Source organism: Trichomonas vaginalis, chromosome III (assembly GCF_026262505.1).
Source record: "Trichomonas vaginalis G3 chromosome III, whole genome shotgun sequence".
In the NCBI taxonomy this organism is placed as follows: Eukaryota; Parabasalia; order Trichomonadida; family Trichomonadidae; genus Trichomonas; species Trichomonas vaginalis.
In genome coordinates, this window is record NC_067205.1 from 26,222,904 (window position 1) to 26,241,239 (window position 18,336).

General features: G+C 30.5%; 2 protein-coding genes across 2 annotated transcripts, besides 1 other annotated feature; both read right to left on the reverse strand.

The window, feature by feature from the left end:
* The first annotated feature begins 10,020 nt into the window (after positions 1 to 10,020).
* Positions 10,021 to 10,232: a mobile genetic element.
* A 364-nt stretch (positions 10,233 to 10,596) lies between these two features.
* On the reverse strand, positions 10,597 to 11,124 carry TVAGG3_0767530 (uncharacterized protein; the record flags this gene model as incomplete). The annotated part of the gene is made up of 1 exon (XM_001299379.1): positions 10,597 to 11,124. One exon carries the CDS (start codon positions 11,122 to 11,124, stop codon positions 10,597 to 10,599), a length of 528 nt encoding a protein of 175 aa, XP_001299380.1.
* Positions 11,125 to 14,256: 3,132 nt separating this feature from the next.
* On the reverse strand, positions 14,257 to 17,942 carry TVAGG3_0767540 (cysteine proteinases family; the record flags this gene model as incomplete). The annotated part of the gene is made up of 1 exon (XM_001299380.1): positions 14,593 to 17,772. One exon carries the CDS (start codon positions 17,770 to 17,772, stop codon positions 14,593 to 14,595), a length of 3,180 nt encoding a protein of 1,059 aa, XP_001299381.1.
* Positions 17,943 to 18,336: the final 394 nt, after the last annotated feature.

An 18,336-nucleotide genomic window follows, 5' to 3' on the forward strand; every position in this document is an offset into this window, starting at 1 on the left:
ATCATGAGCCGGATTTGTAATTCTTAAATGAGTTTGTTTATCATCAAAATATGGAGCATCAGAGTCATAGCATGAACTTTCAAGTTCTCTATAATATCTTCTACCGTCATTCTTTGCGAATATTTCATTTATCTTTTCGAATGAATGAAACACATTTCCATTAATTGGTTTAGTGTTTGGCACCAAATAGTTAGTCGTCATTTATTAATAAATAAAAAATCAAAATTAAAAGATGAAAATGAATTTTTAATTTTAATGAAATAATCAACTATGGCTGCAGGATCTTTAAGAAACTGTGGGATAAAGTAAAAAGAGGAGCGCATAAAGTTTGGGAAACAATGAAGAAAGGAGCAAATTGGATATTTAAGAATAAAGAAGCAATTAGTGACGTTGCTGAATCAATAACCCAAAAGCCGCCCCAATAAGAGAAATATTAAATAAAGAGAGAAAAAGTTTATCAAAGACTCAACCGATACTAAGATAAAAATAATATTTATTTATTTTTCCACTATCTACCCCTATTTTATTAAGTATTCCTTCAGCAATTCCACCAATTGCGTTACCTGCTTGTGCTCCCATCGCCGGATTACCTGCTTTAGTACCTAATACTCCACCTATGATAGTTCCTGCCGTTTTCGCTACTGGTGCCAAAAAGTTTGCAATGGGTTTAATAATTCTTTGATGAACCCAACCGCAGCTTTCTTAATTCCTTCCCATAATTTTTTAAAGAATCCTGCCGCCATTTCTGATTTAATATTAATTAAAAAATATATTTCATCACTTATATTCTAATTTTTATTTAATGATAAATGAAACCGATTTTAAAAATAAATGAAACAGAGGAGGAAGAAATAAATGAAAGTGAAATGTTCAACAAAAAATAAACGTTGTTAAACCAATTACTGAAATAAAATTTTTTCATCTGTTGAAGAATTTAATGACTATTATGCAATAATAAAAAATTATTTGAAGAATTGACAACATGTAAATTGAATAAAATGTTTAAAGTTGATGGATTCAAAATTTCAAAAATAAAAGGAGTGGTTAGTTTGAAATCTATTCCTCAATCAAGAATCACCTCATTAATGAAAATTGATGATTTAACAAAAAGAATAGAAAGATTGAAGAAAGAATGAATCAAATAATTGATTTCATAAATCATGACTCGTTGAGCCCGGGTCCTTAAAGCCCATCACTGAGTTCAAGGTTATATTCATCAAATATTTCATTATTAAATGCAACTTCTGCTAGTTATTTATTTTTTTCAATACGATCATTTGAAAGTCTATCTTTTAATTTTCTGAAGTTTTCATTTTCTAGTTCTGAAACTTTATTTGGATGATATGTAAATTCATGAAATTCTTTGGCCTCGGTTTTGATCATTAATTTACAAAGAACTTTTGTGGTTGGAATTCGTTTGAACCATTTATTAGTTATATTCGTTATATATTCAATATCTGGAATTAATTCCCAAATTTTTTGCATTTTCAATTAATTTATTATCAAATGCAAAAGCAATGGGTTTAATATTATGTTTACCTTTATAATATAAACTTTCTACATAATCATCGAAATAAACATCTACTTGTTTAACATTTTCAAGAATTGGTGAAAGAGCATCCATTAATTGATTGACGGTTACGAATCTTGATCACTCATTTTCTTACGAATTAAAAAAAAAATTATTCAAAAATGTCAGAAGAAAATATTTAAATAAATTATTTAAATTTTTTTACTCTATTCAAGAATTTTATTTTTGATATAACTCATTGAATTCAAAATTTTTTAAAAATTGACACCATATATAACCAGTAGAAATTCTGCAGTCAGAGAAGTTTCTACCAGTAGAAACTTTACTAGTAGAAGTTCTGCCAGTATAAACTCTACCAGTAGAAGTTCTGCCAGTAGAAGTTCTGCCAGTATAAACTCTACCAGTAGAAGTTCTGCCAGTAGAAGTTCTGCTAAAGTATTCAATTTTGAGGGAAACAGTAGAAGTTCTGCCAGTATAAACTCTACCAGTAGAAGTTCTGCTAAAGTATTCATAAACACCTTTTTTATATCTTATTTACATCTAACATGCACCAATTTATTTTATAACTTTATTAATACTAAATTTTATTTCATACAAAAAGTAAAAATTCATAAGTTATATATTAATTTAATAAATTATATTATCATTTATAATAAAATTTTTCGAAATGCAGATAAATTTTAACATGTTCGAAATGAAACTATTATAAAATATATTCTTTTTATTAATGGTAATATAGGAATTGTAGGAATAAAAACTTTTTATAAATTATTCATAAATTTTTAAAATCTGCTATTCGGAAGTATGTTCAAAAATCATTCAATTATGTGAGAATTCTTACGATTACAAAAAAAGTCACACAACCCGCATCATATACTACTAACCAAATATTCAGGTACCATTAAAAGTATACATATAGCATAAAATTTTTGTCAAATTCCAACACTGGTGTGGAATATCGGTTAAAGCACTTTTGGTGAGCGAAAAAGGTTCCAGGTTCAAACCAAGAAAAAACTTTGCATATATTTTTTTTCTTAGTTTATAAATTTTATTTTTACAAGTTTTAGAGTTTCACGGCAGTTCTTCAATAGAATTCTTATTGTAAATGTTATTTGTTGCTTCGTGGCGTATAATAGAATCAAAATTTGACTATATTTTTTCTATCAAACCTAGAAAATCGTGGAACTACTGTAAATTCAAACAAGAATTTTCTTTATTGTGTTATCACAATAAATACCCAGTTAGCAAAATTCCAACAAAATGCGAATTGATATAGTTAAAAGCTCATAATGCAGATTAAGCAAACTAATAAGAAATCAAAACAAATGTTATTTTTATATAAAGTAAGGATGTCAATTCGGAAAATTGTTTTCATTTTAGGAGAATATAATTTTCCTTTTGGAAAATTTAAAAAGTGAGACGCGCAGGATTCGAACTTTTTTAAAAGTTGATTTAAATATATTCTAGTGTGGATTCTAAGGATAATATCATATTTAAAATAAGAATATACTAGTTTAGGTGGTATAATTTTTTTCGATAAATTTGAGAGTATGTACGTTTAGGGCATCAAAAGTGTCAATTCGCTCAGCGAAAGCTGAGCTAGCTTCGTTCTCGAAAAAATAGGGAAGGAGTGAAAGAGAGTGATACAGATGTTGACACATTCATATCATTTCAACAAATTTTGATCAAATTGAAATTCAATGAAATTCAATTCACTTCATATCCTTCAGTCAGTACATTGACATCCTTCTACATCACAATGATAACTCGTGCATCAATAGTTCTACAACTAACTCAGAAAAAACAAGATTTTTACTTCCAGCTTACAGCTTTTAAAAAGTTTCGATGATAAAAATCACTCTACTCTTGTTTATCGATATGTTGTGATAGTAGGTAAACGTATTCTTATCGATATTAATAAAAATATTTTTACGAAAATCTGAACCAATTACAGAGTTATTCATAAAGTTTATGATAACTGTAATTACTTCATCTTTGTTTAATATTTGAATAAACAATTTAATTTAATTTGCATAATTTTTTTTAGTTGAAAGACAGGAAACTTAGTTGAGTTTGTATTATTTTTATCGTTCAATTCATTGTATCAGTGAGTGATCCAGATATTTAAGATATTTACAAAAAATTTATTAATTTGATTAACAAATTTTAATCAAAATAGCAAAAATCTATTTGATAGCTGTAAGCAAACAATAATTTTTATTTCAAGCAAAATCAATTATTTTCATCTAAACGTATAAAATTGTCAATTTTATGAGAATAAATTTAAAATCTCATGAAATATAAAGGAGAGTAATATTTTTCAATTTTCTTTTTTCTTTGTCTCAAATATTTTCTGTTGGGAATTTTCTTGTTATCAAAAAATAATTTTAATATTTGTTTATTTCATTACATACAATAAAATTTTAAAAACTCTATTTGTTCACAAGAAAATTTTTTTCCTTCATATGAAGAAACATTTTGTTCTCCATTTGATGCTGAGTCTAAATCTCGATTTTTGATTTTTCTTCTTTCCAAATTAGAAGTTTAATTCAAATTTTCAATAGTTTATATATTTTCTCAAACCGTCTTAGATTTTCTCACTTTTTAGGGATTTTCTCTCAAAATATACAAAAATAGTAATATCAATACATGTGTCTAATATACTTTAAAACCATCGTGATAAAATTCAAAAACGAAGAGTTCTTCTCTCCAAATTTTTTTCAAAATCAAAAAAATCAGATAAAAAGCACGTTTGGAAAATTCATTTTTAGCATTTTAGGAATTTTCTCACTTTTCTTCCAAATTGACATCCTTATATAACGTGGATATATTTTGTAGGGCTATACAACAGTCGATTTTCTACAAATTCAAAAAATTTCTACAAATTTTTTGAATTTGTAGAAAATTATTTTCGAAAAAATAGTTATTTCAAATTTGTAGAAAATTATTTTCGAAAAAATAGTTATTTCAAGCATTAAGCAATTACAAATGTTTTCAATACAATTTGGAATACAATGTTTTGAATAAAATACTTCAGAAGTTCTAAAGAATATATCTTATATTTTGCTATTTGATTTTAAATATAAAATAAATGATAAGAATTTGATGGAATACCTTTTTGAGTGTGTTAAATTTATGAATTGAGGCTATTTGAAGAGAATCATTCAATAAGTTATAATTTGGGAGGAAAATTTTTTTATGTATTATAATGATTTAAATTGGATAAGACTTGAGGGTTTTTTATTTTTTAAGATAGAATATTGAGAAATTGAATAGAATTTAAAAACAATCACAATAGGTTTGCAAATATTTGACCGACAAGAGTGTATTATGCACTCTTGTCGGTCATAATGTGTCATTCCGGGAGACATTGCCTATGCATGTCTCCCGGAATGACAAAATTATTTGCAATCACAATACGTTTGCAAATATTTGACCGACAAGAGTGTGTTATGCACTCTTGTCGGTCATAATGTGTCATTCCGGGAGACATTGCCTATGCATGTCTCCCGGAATGTTAGCAAGTTCCGCATTCATAACTTGAATGCGGAACTTTGACCAACAAGAGTGTGTTATGCACTCTTGTCGGTCATAATGTGTCATTCCGGGAGACATTGCCTATGCATGTCTCCCGGAATGTTAGCAAGTTCCGCATTCATAACTTGAATGCGGAACTTTGACCAACAAGAGTGTATTATGCACTCTTGTCGGTCATAATGTGTCATTCCGGGAGACATTGCCTATGCATGTCTCCCGGAATGACAAAATTATTTGCAATCACAATACGTTTGCAAATATTTGACCGACAAGAGTGTATTATGCACTCTTGTCGGTCATAATGTGTCATTCCGGAAGACATTGCCTATGCATGTCTCCCGGAATGACAAAATTATTTGCAATCACAATACGTTTGCAAATATTTGACCGACAAGAGTGTATTATGCACTCTTGTCGGTCATAATGTGTCATTCCGGGAGACATTGCCTATGCATGTCTCCAGGAATGACAAAATTATTTGCAATCACAATACGTTTGCAAATATTTGACCAACAAGAGTGTATTATGCACTCTTGTCGGTCATAATGTGTCATTCCGGAAGACATTGCCTATGCATGTCTCCCGGAATGACAAAATTATTTGCAATCACAATACGTTTGCAAATATTTGACCGACAAGAGTGTATTATGCACTCTTGTCGGTCATAATGTGTCATTCCGGGAGACATTGCCTATGCATGTCTCCAGGAATGACAAAATTATTTGCAATCACAATACGTTTGCAAATATTTGACCGACAAGAGTGTATTATGCACTCTTGTCGGTCATAATGTGTCATTCCGGGAGACATTGCCTATGCATGTCTCCCGGAATGACAAAATTATTTGCAATCACAATACGTTTGCAAATATTTGACCGACAAGAGTGTATTATGCACTCTTGTCGGTCATAATGTGTCATTCCGGGAGACATTGCCTATGCATGTCTCCAGGAATGACAAAATTATTTGCAATCACAATACGTTTGCAAATATTTGACCGACAAGAGTGTGTTATGCACTCTTGTCGGTCATAATGTGTCATTCCGGAAGACATTGCCTATGCATGTCGGGTCGTACCCAAATTTGTTATGAAAAAAGTGAAAAACCCATTTTTGCAGTGGTGGCGGTTTTGCAAAAATGGGTTTTTCGCTATAACTCATTAATTTTTTATAAACCATACCTGATCTTTTGGGGGCAGATGCTCATGGCTAATAAGCATAACATATATCAAATTCGGCAGAATCTAGTTTTATGTATATCTTATATAACTTAATGAGGTCCAAAAAAATATTTATATAGACTTAATTATAGATAGGGCATATACTATATAGTGTTTAAAACGCATATCAGATGAGAACTCTTAAATAACACATACTAGACACACTGAGCATTATCAATTACAGATCAATATAGGTTTTTGAGGGTATTAATGTATAAAGATGTCATATGCCATATGAGTATGAGAGTTTATAGCTGTGTATATATGAATATATTAAGTTCTGAGAGTGTCGAAATTATGAATATGAATTACATGTGTTTAGATAGGCATAATATGTGTGATGCATTTTAATATGTGTGAATATGTATATTCTGGATGTAAAAATGTAAATAAACAATATTTTAATAGAATAAGAATAAGAATTATCTCAGAAAGACCGGGAAGGGGTCCTTTCTCAAGGTCAAGGCCCCCTTCTAGTCTTTCTGGTGCCGGAAGGAGTGGCTTTTGCCAGTATTGCCGCTCCTTCCGGCATCATCTTTGCATTTCGCTAATGTCGCGGCAAGTGCATTCTGGCACCACAGGTGCACTTGCCGCGACATATGATTGCAAGTGTCTGCTGCTCAGCCCCGGATTCCGCTCCTGCCGCCCGGGATAAGGGCGGCATTTGAGAAAACCGGCCCTGGGGAATGTAAGCGAAGCTCTGGCCTGTGCTTGGGCCAGAGCCTGTATATTTCTTTCTTTCAGGGCCGAGTTCTTGCGAGACCATCGACATGATCGACGATCATCGCAGAACTCGGCCCTGAGGACTGTTCTTGCAGGCTCTGGCCTTTGCTTGGGCCAGAGCTTCGTTTTGTAAGCTTCCCAGGGCCGGATTCCGCTCCTGCCGCCCGGGATAAGGGCGGCATTTGGGGAAACCGGCCCTGAGGACTGTAAGCGAAGCCCTGGCCTTTGCTTGGGCCAGAGCCTGTATCTTTATGTCTTACAGGGCCGAGTTTCGACGAGAACATCCATAATCGACGAAACTCGGCCCTGGGGATTAAATGTGCAGGCTCTAGCCTCAGGAAAGGCCAGAGCTTCGTAGGGACGTTCTCTCGGGACTGAGTTCCTCTCCGGCCGCCCCGAATCAGGGCGGTCTTTGAGGAAGACGGCCCCGAGGATGGTATGCGAAGCCCTGGCTTTTCCTGAGGCCAGAGCTTGTAATTTTCATTCAAAGCCAAGTTCCTCTCGGATCGTGCCTAATGAGGACGACCGTCGAGGAACTTGGCTTTGAGGAGATGAATTGCGAACTCTGGCCTCGATGAAGGCCAGAGTTTTGAATGGAATGTTTTGATGGGATGAGCCTATGCTCAGTAAGCTCGTCCCATCAAAACATTTGTTTAAAAATTGAATAAGAAATTATCGTATGCATTGAAAAATTAAAACAATAAATATGAATAATAATACTATATAATAAGAATATGATAAAATAAATATAAAATTGAATAAAAAATTCCAAAAAAAATTCAAAATTTGAAATTTGAAAGAAAAAAATAATAACTTTGATATGAAAAATAGAGATTTGAAAAAACTATATTTGAATAGTATGAGTATTTAGAATCATAATGAGAAATAAAGTATATTAGAGGAAATTTAGAAATATTTTGATATTGATATATTAATATAATGAAGTATTCGAACAAAGGAGTTTACAAATGCAATATAATAGGATAGACTATTGCATTTGTAAACTCCTTTCGCGAAACAAATTTTCAATGTGACATTCGTGCCACAAAGTGAAAGCTTTTCTCGAAAGGAGTTTACAACTGCAATATAATAGGATAGACTATTGCATTTGTAAACTCCTTTCGAGAAACAAATTTCGAATGTGACATTGAAAACAAAAAGTGCACGTAATTCACGATTTGTGCTCATATTTGCAGGGTCTTATCACTAGACCCTGCAAATATGGGCACAATACGAGAATGTTGCTTTCGATGTCGCATCGAAAACAAAAAGTGCACGTAATTCACGATTTGTGCTCATATTTGCAGGGTCTTATCACTAGACCCTGCAAATATGGGCACACTTCGAAAAATTACAATTCATTATTTGAATCAGATTTAATGTAATCATATATATTTGAAATAAACTAACACATATACTATACAACATCTATACATATATGCATTAGTATATTTCCACAAAATTCATATAATTTGGGAAAAAATGAAAAGAATGTGCGTGATGTTCTGTCTAGAACATAAACAAATAGCACATCACGCACACTCAAGACATAGTAAAGACGTCCTATAAATATGAATGTCTTTACTATGACTTCACCCCGGATAACCTCGATGCAAGGAAAAGTGGAGCAATCCACACAATTGCTCCACAATTCAAGTTCATGTAAGGATAGAATATTAAATATTCTATCCTTACATGAACTATTCCTTGCTTCGAGGTTTTAGTTTCAGATTGTGCGTGCCATCCAATCCTAAGCACAAACGGATTGCATGGCATGCACATATATACCATAAGAATGATACTACACGAATTTAATTACCATAATACGATTTTTTTGGTTTAATAAGATGAGATTTAAAAAACTCAGCTATACTCATTTTGTTGTATAAAATATATATCAATCATATAAAAACCTAATAATATTATTCCATTTTCTGAAAATATTTTATATTTATTGAAATTCGTGAAATATCTTGATCAAATTTCATAATTCTCACAAAGACACACTGAATTCATATGAGCATAGTTATGTAAATATATGATATAGTAATAAAAATTGTATATCTCAATTTCGTTTCAAATCTGAATGTGATGCTCAAAGCATATAAGAGATAGAAACTTATTAATTGTGAAATATGTGGGTACTTGACAAGTGTATTTTATCTGTGATATTATCTCAAAATTTAAAGATATCAAATAATAACTTACACAATATAGTTCAAGACTCAAAAAAGAATATAAAAGCAGAACCTTATAGATGAGTTATGATATATTGCCGTTTCAGGTTTTAATTTTATCCAATATTCGCAAAGTACCCATTTTTGCAGTAACCGCCGCCACTGCAAAAATGGGTTTTTCACTTTTTTTGGGAAAAATTTGGGTTCGACCCTATGCATGTCTCCCGGAATGTTAGCAAGCTCCGCATTCATAACTTGAATGCGGAACTTTGACCGACAAGAGTGTATTATGCACTCTTGTCGGTCATAATGTGTCATTCCGGGAGACATTGCCTATGCATGTCTCCCGGAATGTTAGCAAGTTCCGCATTCATAACTTGAATGCGGAACTTTGACCAACAAGAGTGTATTATGCACTCTTGTCGGTCATAATGTGTCATTCCGGGAGACATTGCCTATGCATGTCTCCCGGAATGTTAGCAAGCTCCGCATTCATAACTTGAATGCGGAACTTTGACCGACAAGAGTGTATTATGCACTCTTGTCGGTCATAATGTGTCATTCCGGGAGACATTGCCTATGCATGTCTCCAGGAATGACAAAATTATTTGCAATCACAATACGTTTGCAAATATTTGACCGACAAGAGTGTATTATGCACTCTTGTCGGTCATAATGTGTCATTCCGGGAGACATTGCCTATGCATATCTCCCACAATCATACAATATCCCTTAATATATTTATAATTCCTCCACCTAATTTCCAAAATCATTATTATCCTCAATTTTTTTAAATATACTAATTTTATTTACATAAAATCTATCAAAACTCCGTAACTTTTTCAATAACCTTAAATTACGCTTTTCTAATTTTTTAAAATAACCTTAAATTATATTTGAAGAAATTATGTCTATGATATATGTTTTATGCTAGAATCTTGGAGTTTTCATGCACTACACAAGAGCTCCAAGGTTCCAAGAGTATCGCTCCGCTCCATTAATTTTTTTTAAAAAAAGTGCCGTGTGGTAAATTTGTCCTGTTCCCGGACTAATACCATGACTTTTCTTAAAAAATCAAGAAAATCCAAGAATAGTTATTTTTGATACCAATCTGATATATATGGTAACCTTGCAGTTATAGGGTCTAAACTCTTGTTTTGAAAATAAATATGTGATATCGATTTGATATATTAGCCAATAATTTTTAATAAAATAGCTTGATATCAGCTTCTATTGAATTCCGAAATACTTTCAGCATAATCTATCTACAATTTAACTATAACATTTAATGGAATGCATTTTTTTAACGAATTACAAGATGAAAATCACATAATGTATACCTTTAGTAAATAAAAATTTATAATACAACTAAATTTATAATTTATTTAAACCGGTTCAATAACCTGCTTTTAATTTAGGTTTTCAAAATCAATTTCGGGTATCGAAATGTCACGTTGTAATAAGCTATTTGGCTTATTTGGCGGTATGTTTTGCGCTTTGCGCACAACATTTCCATTCTTCAGTTGTGAATTTAATCGTTCCTTAATGTAAGCTATAATTTTTACATTTTCATCCAAAAGTGATGAAATAAAATCACAAATTTGTTTCTCCTTCTCTGCAAAAAATGTTGAGCATTCTTCAGAATATTTTTGTAACTCCTGGGATTTTTCGACATCTTTTTGTTTAATAATTGTCTCAATTTCAATCTTTTTATCTTTTAGCATTTGAATGATTTCCCGATCTTTCGTTTTTATGATGCGACCAATTTCATTATCATTCTCCACTTTGAGTTTTTCAATTTCTTGTTCTTTCTCTTCTTTAAGCTTTGAAAGCTTTTCCTTCTCTTCTTTAAGCTTGAAAATTTCTCGTCCTTTATCTTCATGAAGCTTCGAAAGTAGATCTTTCTCTTCTTTGAGATTTGAAATTTCTTGTTCCATCTCTTCTATAAGATGGGAAAGCAATTCCTTCTCTTCTTGAAACTTTGAAAGTTCTTGTTCTTTCTCTCCTTTAAGCTTGGAAAGTTCTCCTTCTTTTTCTTCATTAAGCTTCGAAAGCTGTTCATTCTTTTCTTTAAGTTTTGAAACTTCCTGTTCCTTCTCTTCTTTAAGCTTCGAAAGTAGATCTTTCTCTTCCTTGAGATTTGAAAGTTCTTTTTCTTTCTCTGTTTTAAGCTTTGAAAGTTCTTTTTCTTTCTCTGTTTTAAGCTTTGAAAGTTCTTGTTCTTTCTCTCCTTTAAGCTTGGAAAGTTCTTGTTCTTTCTCTGTTTTAACCTTTGAAAGTTCTTGTTCTTTCTCTCCTTTAAGCTTTGAAAGTTCTTGTTCTTTCTCTCCTTTAAGCTTCGAAAGTTCTCTTTCTTTATCTTCATTAATCTTCCAAAGCTGTTCATACTTTTCGGGATGAAACCAAAGTAGCCGACAAATTGAGAGGAAAGTTTGGTCACAGACATCTATAAAAGTTATCAGCACCAATGAGTGATACCACCAGATAGGCCACCTATAATGTAGTTCATTGATGTAATCAAATCAATATATTAATATTTACCCTATATTTGAGCTTGCATTAAGTTTGCTATGAACGGTAACACTATGCTTTGTTGATGTGTATATCATCTATAGATAATATATATTATGTTGATGTAGTTAGACACACTTAGTTTAATAGTTAGTTATATGATACAAAATATATCTATGTTTGTGAGTAATATTGAGTGTGTTTTGAGTGTGTATATGTATGTATAATATATGTTTAGTAGATATATAAGTGATTTTAGTGTGTTTCATGTGTTTTTTATAAAAAAGAATTTCGATATCTTAAAAAAATGTGTCAAATTTGATTTGACAATGTGAATATAATTTATTTTAAGAGTATATTTGTTCTGTGTATGTTTGATGTAAAAGGTCCAAGATTTTTCGGAATCTCCAAGATATTCGCATCAAAAAAAGTTTCGTTAATTTTGATAAATGTATATGTGTGTTATTTGTTATATTATATAGATGCATGTTATGTGTATTAGAATGAGTGCTATTGAGTATTCACTGAGATATTAGCACATCAAAGGTGAAAAAAGTGACGTTTTTCCGAGCAAACCTTGATGCTACAAATTCTATGGTTATCAGCTCTATTCTTAATTTTGCATAATAGATAAATATATAACTATTAGTAATATTGTGTGGTATATTCAGATAGGCTCAATATTAACTATCAAAAAATTCCGTACGTGGAGCACATCAAAAGCATTCAATTTTTATTATATCTTATGAGGGTGATGTGTTATGAGCTTATAATATATATGAATAATATCTATATATATGTCCAAATATGTTATAAAAGATTGAGGCTTGTTGAGTTAGTTTTGAGGTGTGATTAAAATGCAATCAGCACATTACACATAAGCTTATATAATCTGAGTGTATTTTGAATATATTGAGTAAAATATTTTATTTTGTGATGTGTATTATGAGTTTGAGTTATTTTTTGAGAAAATATAATTTATATCGAAAAAAAAGTTTGTCTGTTTGTACTCATTTTGTTATAGATATCTTATATTAATATATGCTTTTTATTTATATAATAAAAGTTTTGTGTTTACTATTTATTTTTTGAGATTCTATGAGAAAAAACGTGACATTTTCCCGAGGGAATTTTGATCGAGCGAATTTTGTGTGTGAGTGTGATAAGATTGAGATCACAGTTGAATATAATATATCACTAGATATACTAGTATACTATCATATGCTATAAGTCTGTAGGATCAATATCCACAGAGATATAAATGTGTTTTTGTGATTAAAAAAGACGATTATTGGGGGTCAAAAAACAATTATTGTGCGTTATGTGAGTGAGCTATATATATGAAGTATATGTATGAAATATAGTAACCATTATATAGTATAACCTATTATATAGTGCCGTTCCGGACAGCTCCACCTGGTGCTGTGAAACGTGCACAACGAAAAAGTACAAAGGAATTATTTAAGACCGATACAAATGGTCCTACCCCCATATTTTCATATATAAAGATTCATTTTATATTATTTGTTTAGAGTTCTATGGAAATTTCGCATAATATCATGAGATTCGCTCAAACTCAGATTTCGCTCATTCATATATAGGATGATTACATATGTTATATATTATCATATTACACAACTTAAATTGATATTAAAATATTATTCACTGAATTATTATTTAAAAAACGTTATTTTTATGTGACGAAACTTCAAACAGAGAGAATCATTTAATATTGGTGTTTTTGAAGTAACTATCATTTACTTAAAATAAGCACTTATCACTAGTATATATCAACTTTGAATCACATTTATATCATATCTATTTGTCAAGTTATTATCTAATTTCATATATCTGTGAATGATGCGTTTTCCAAAATTCATTCCGTATTATCGCATATTTTACATAGACTTTTTCCCGACATACGGCAAATAAATAAATCGGACTTTAACTCATTTAATCCAAAAAATGTATAAACTTCCTAACTTAATATATTGAGTAGAAATGAATCACTATGAAATTTCAAAGTTTGAATTTGATATTAAATATCAAATTTAAAAAATTGTGTAAGTATAGAAAATAGCATGTTTAGTCGTATTTAAATTATGAGTAAATTAATTTCATCGGATAAAATTAGCATAATATTGTGTTTTTTATTACAAAATAAGATCTTTTTAAAATTTAATGAGATTTACACTATATATTATATGGATACTTCGTATATACACCTAAGATAAGATTTGTTCGGTGTTATTTTAAGAATTAAGCTTAATTTTACTGAATATTTTGAAATTTCGAAATAATTTATGGGTTATATAGTGTGTTTATTGGGTTTATTAGGATCTAATATGTATGATAACATGATACATTGTTGGATTTGTGAATATGTGAATAATGTAAAAAAAAATTAATCTAATTCCAAATGAATAATATGTAAAATGGCATATTTGATATTTTTATGATACAAAATTATCACTATTATCACAAATTATGAGAAAATCCATGAAATCAAATTCCAAAAAAATTTTGAAAATCAAAAAATGATTAAAAAAATTACAATTTGATAGATAAAATAAGAATTTTAAGATTTTCTGAGTCGATAAATCTAAATAATATTGGGTTTATATGATTTTATCCGAATGTGTTAATATAAATATAATAATTTTTTTAAAAAATTAAAAGTTATTAAGATAATAATGAAGAGTTAATATGAGTGATGAAGAGATATCGTAAGAGTAATAAGAGCAGAAGGTCTGGTAAAAGAATAAAGTAGGTGAAATTATGTAATAAAGTAGAATTGAGATATTAAAAACAAAATTCGAGAAAAGAGGTTAGAGTAGTATGGCTATGACGATAGCCATACTACTGTAACCTCTTTTCTCGAAAAACACACTTTTTTAAAAAAGAATGTAATTTGAAAAACAAAATTCGAGAAAAGAGGTTATAGATGGATCAAATGGTTTTGTTGGATTTCGGAAAATAATTTCGTTTAATTCTCTTAGTAATTTTCCTCCTTTGCTTCTTGATTGAGTGCTTGTTAAATTTTGAATAACATAATGTAAATAATGACCTGTAAAAGGATTAATCGTCAGAGCTTGGAGGATACAATTAGCATAGCAATTGTTCATTTTATTCAATAAACCTCCGCTATAATCGTTTGAAGTGCGAAATGATATTGACGTTGATATTTCAGAATACAATATTTGATTACGTGATTTTATTTGTTTTTCTTCAGGATCATGTTGTAGAAATTTCATTTCAAAGGAAATATCTTGTGTTGGAAAGAGACAGATATTATCTGCAAAATTAATATTATTATGTTTTCCAAAAAAGGAATAAGATGGAGTATAAAGTGTTGATTTTGACCGAAAATATTTGAGTAAAATTTCCCTCTGGCGTTTAAAATCAGCTAATTTTGGTTGCATCCTAATGCCATAACTACGTGCAGCGTTCAAATATTTCAATATTGGAGATTTGAGATTTTCTAAAATTTCTTTTATAATTGCATAGAAATTTGCATATATAGAATCATCTGGATATTCAGCTTGATGAGATATTAACAACAGCAAAGATGTTGTGACAATATCAAATATCTTGGAAATGTTCGGCTTATCTGGAATTGCGTGTTCAATATAAAAATTAATTTTTGATTTAAATTGTTCTAAATCATGGAAGACGTGAGAGTCCATGGCTTCATAGCCCGCAATTCGAATAACGGGAAATTTGTCTCTGCTATTTGCGATTTTAGTTCCAAATGTGATCGAATTGCTAATAATGCGAAAAATCTCAATTTGGAATTTATTAAAATTATTAGTTTGTGTATGATCACAACTGCAAGAATCATTAATATCTTGATCAATTTGTTGAAGTAATCTTTTAATGAATATGGAAAAGAATGATGGCATTGCAAAAGTATATTTGGAATTAAGAGAAATAATACATATATCGGTTATAAGATTTTGATCAATATTATTTAATGTAAGGTCTTTGTTTTGAGAAATTAATGAAGTTGTTTTGGAAGAAGTTTGAGTTGTATTATGCTTTGGTTCTTCACCTCTTGTTGTTGCAGAAGATGAAGAAGTTTGAGTTGTATCATGCTTTGGTTCTTCACCTCTTGTTGTTGCAGAAGATGAAGAAGTTTGTGATTTACCTTTTGAATTGCGTTTATTTATTTTTTCGATTCCTGATTCTATATTTTCAGAAGTTGAAATACCATTTACATTCGTTCTTTTTTCTTGAATTTTATTTGGTATTTTTTCAAGGTTTCGTGAATATGATCTCGGTTTCTTACCTGAGATTTCTTTTTTATCATTAATCTTTGCATGATTTTTGTCCAAAAATGATAGTAAATTCTTCCATGCATTAATAGCTATTTCTAAATTAGATGCTGAAAGTTTTTGACTTTGCCAGCCCACTAAGTATAAAATGGATTTGGAAAAATGTTGAATAGGTATATCTTCAAAATTAAAATCTTCTGTTAGATTTTCTCCTAAAACTTTTGTACCTCCTGAATCTATTTTAAGCTCATATGTCAAATTTAACTTTTCCCAATTATGTTCTATTCTTTTTTCTGTATCTGCGACAGCATGAGCTGCTCCATTGACAAGATCTTCTACTCTTTCATAATTTTTCGAAAACATTCTTATTAAGGCGTTTATATGTTCAACACTCATTGTAGTGAGGTGCTGTGTATCAATGTTTTCATAATTTTGAAACGAATAGTAAATCGCTCCAATGACTAATTCGATTCTTCTGAGTACTTCCAATCTTCCATATAAATATGCTAAATGCGATTTATTATCATTATCTATAAAATCATCAAGTCTTTCGCTGCAACCCAATTTTTGGTATTGGTGGATAAAGTGCCTTATAATCAAGAAGGCAATCTCCAATAATACTAATCTGGTTTTGACAGTGATTACGGGATTTCGCAATGTTTCAAAAATCAAAGCCATTGGGCAAAGCCAAAGCATTTCGTGATAATGTTCTTCATCGAATAATTTCTTGCAATTACTTACGGAAAAAAGAGCAACTGCATAAGAGTCATTCATTCTTGACTGGTCTTGAATATCTTCTAGGCAGGCATGTAGCTTTGTAACTTTTTTGATAATTTCTAGACTAACATATTTGTCGGAAGGATAACAAACAAAAATCCTTTTACCGATGTCTAAGACAAGAAAAGTACGAAGATTCTTGCCAATATGAATTATGTCTGGAATTAAAATGTAAGTTGAAGCGATTTTTTTAGCAATCGCCTCAATAATGGATTGTAGGGTGAAATTTTTGGGCAAAAGCTCATTTTCAAGAACAGTGAATAATTTGTCATAACCAGTTTCACTGTCCACTATGACAAATGGAAGATTATCTCTAACAACGCTTCTTACTTTTGAAATGGATTGCTGAACTTCAGATTTAATATCTTTTACTGAACCTGTTTTGTGTTTTATCAAGTGAATTATTAAACTTGGTCCGATAAAATTCAATGGCATTAATAAAAATACGAAAAGTGCTATATCTTTAGCATTTTCGTGTTTTTCTGAATATAATGCATCTATGCCTAAACTATATACGGGTGTAAATTTTTCTTCATTTCCGTCCTTTATTACAATTTTTGGAGGAATTTCTTTAATTATAGTGTATAATTCACAAATTCCTGAATCTTCAATTAGATCATTTTTTATGAGTTCTAAAAGTGGACCGTATTTGTCATATATAGATGATTTCGATGGTAAAGGAATGTAGAGGCGCATTGTTTTATAAGTTTTGGGCGACATAAAATATAAGATGAAAGAAAATTCATAAGTTTCTTCTTCATACCTCCTATTTTTAGGATCTGATATCTGGGCATTATAAACGATATCGGTTAATATCACTAATCCTTCTTCAGATTTCATATCAGAAAACATTTTTTTGATTTCTTCTTTTTTTTCGAGAATATTTTTGGGCTTTTCAATATTTTCTTTGGTTTGTGGATTGTTTTCTTTCCATTGTTGTGAAAGTTTTTCGCGTCTAGATAATAATTTGCGCAATAATTCACTTTTTGCCTGGTTAGCGATAATTGATCTTTCTTTTGCCATAGCTGAATATTCGTTCGTATGAGTTTCAATGTTTTCCTTCGTTATTTGAACATTTAGGAAATTATTGCGAATATAATCGAGGATTTGTTGAATAGTTTCGTCGGATGTTGAGCGTCCAATCAAATTAAAAACAAATATTGGCTCGTCATAAGCTTTTTCGGTAGTAATGTTAGGAAATAAACAAAAATAAAAATAAGATAAAATTAAAAGATTTAGGAGTAAACATAATGTTTGAAACAGAATAAGTGTTGTTTAAGGATTTTGTGTGGAAATTTAATAAAATTAATGAGAATTAAGATTAAAGTGAGATAAAATTGGGTGATGGCGAGATTGATGAATAGGCAATGTCTCCCGGAATGACACATTATGACCAACAAGAGTGCATAATACACTCTTGTCGGTCAAAGTTCCGCATTCAAGTTATGAATGCGGAACTTGCTAACATTCCGGGAGACATGCATAGGCAATGTCTCCCGGAATGACACATTATGACCGACAAGAGTGCATAACACACTCTTGTCGGTCAAATATTTGCAAACGTATTGTGATTGCAAATAATTTTGT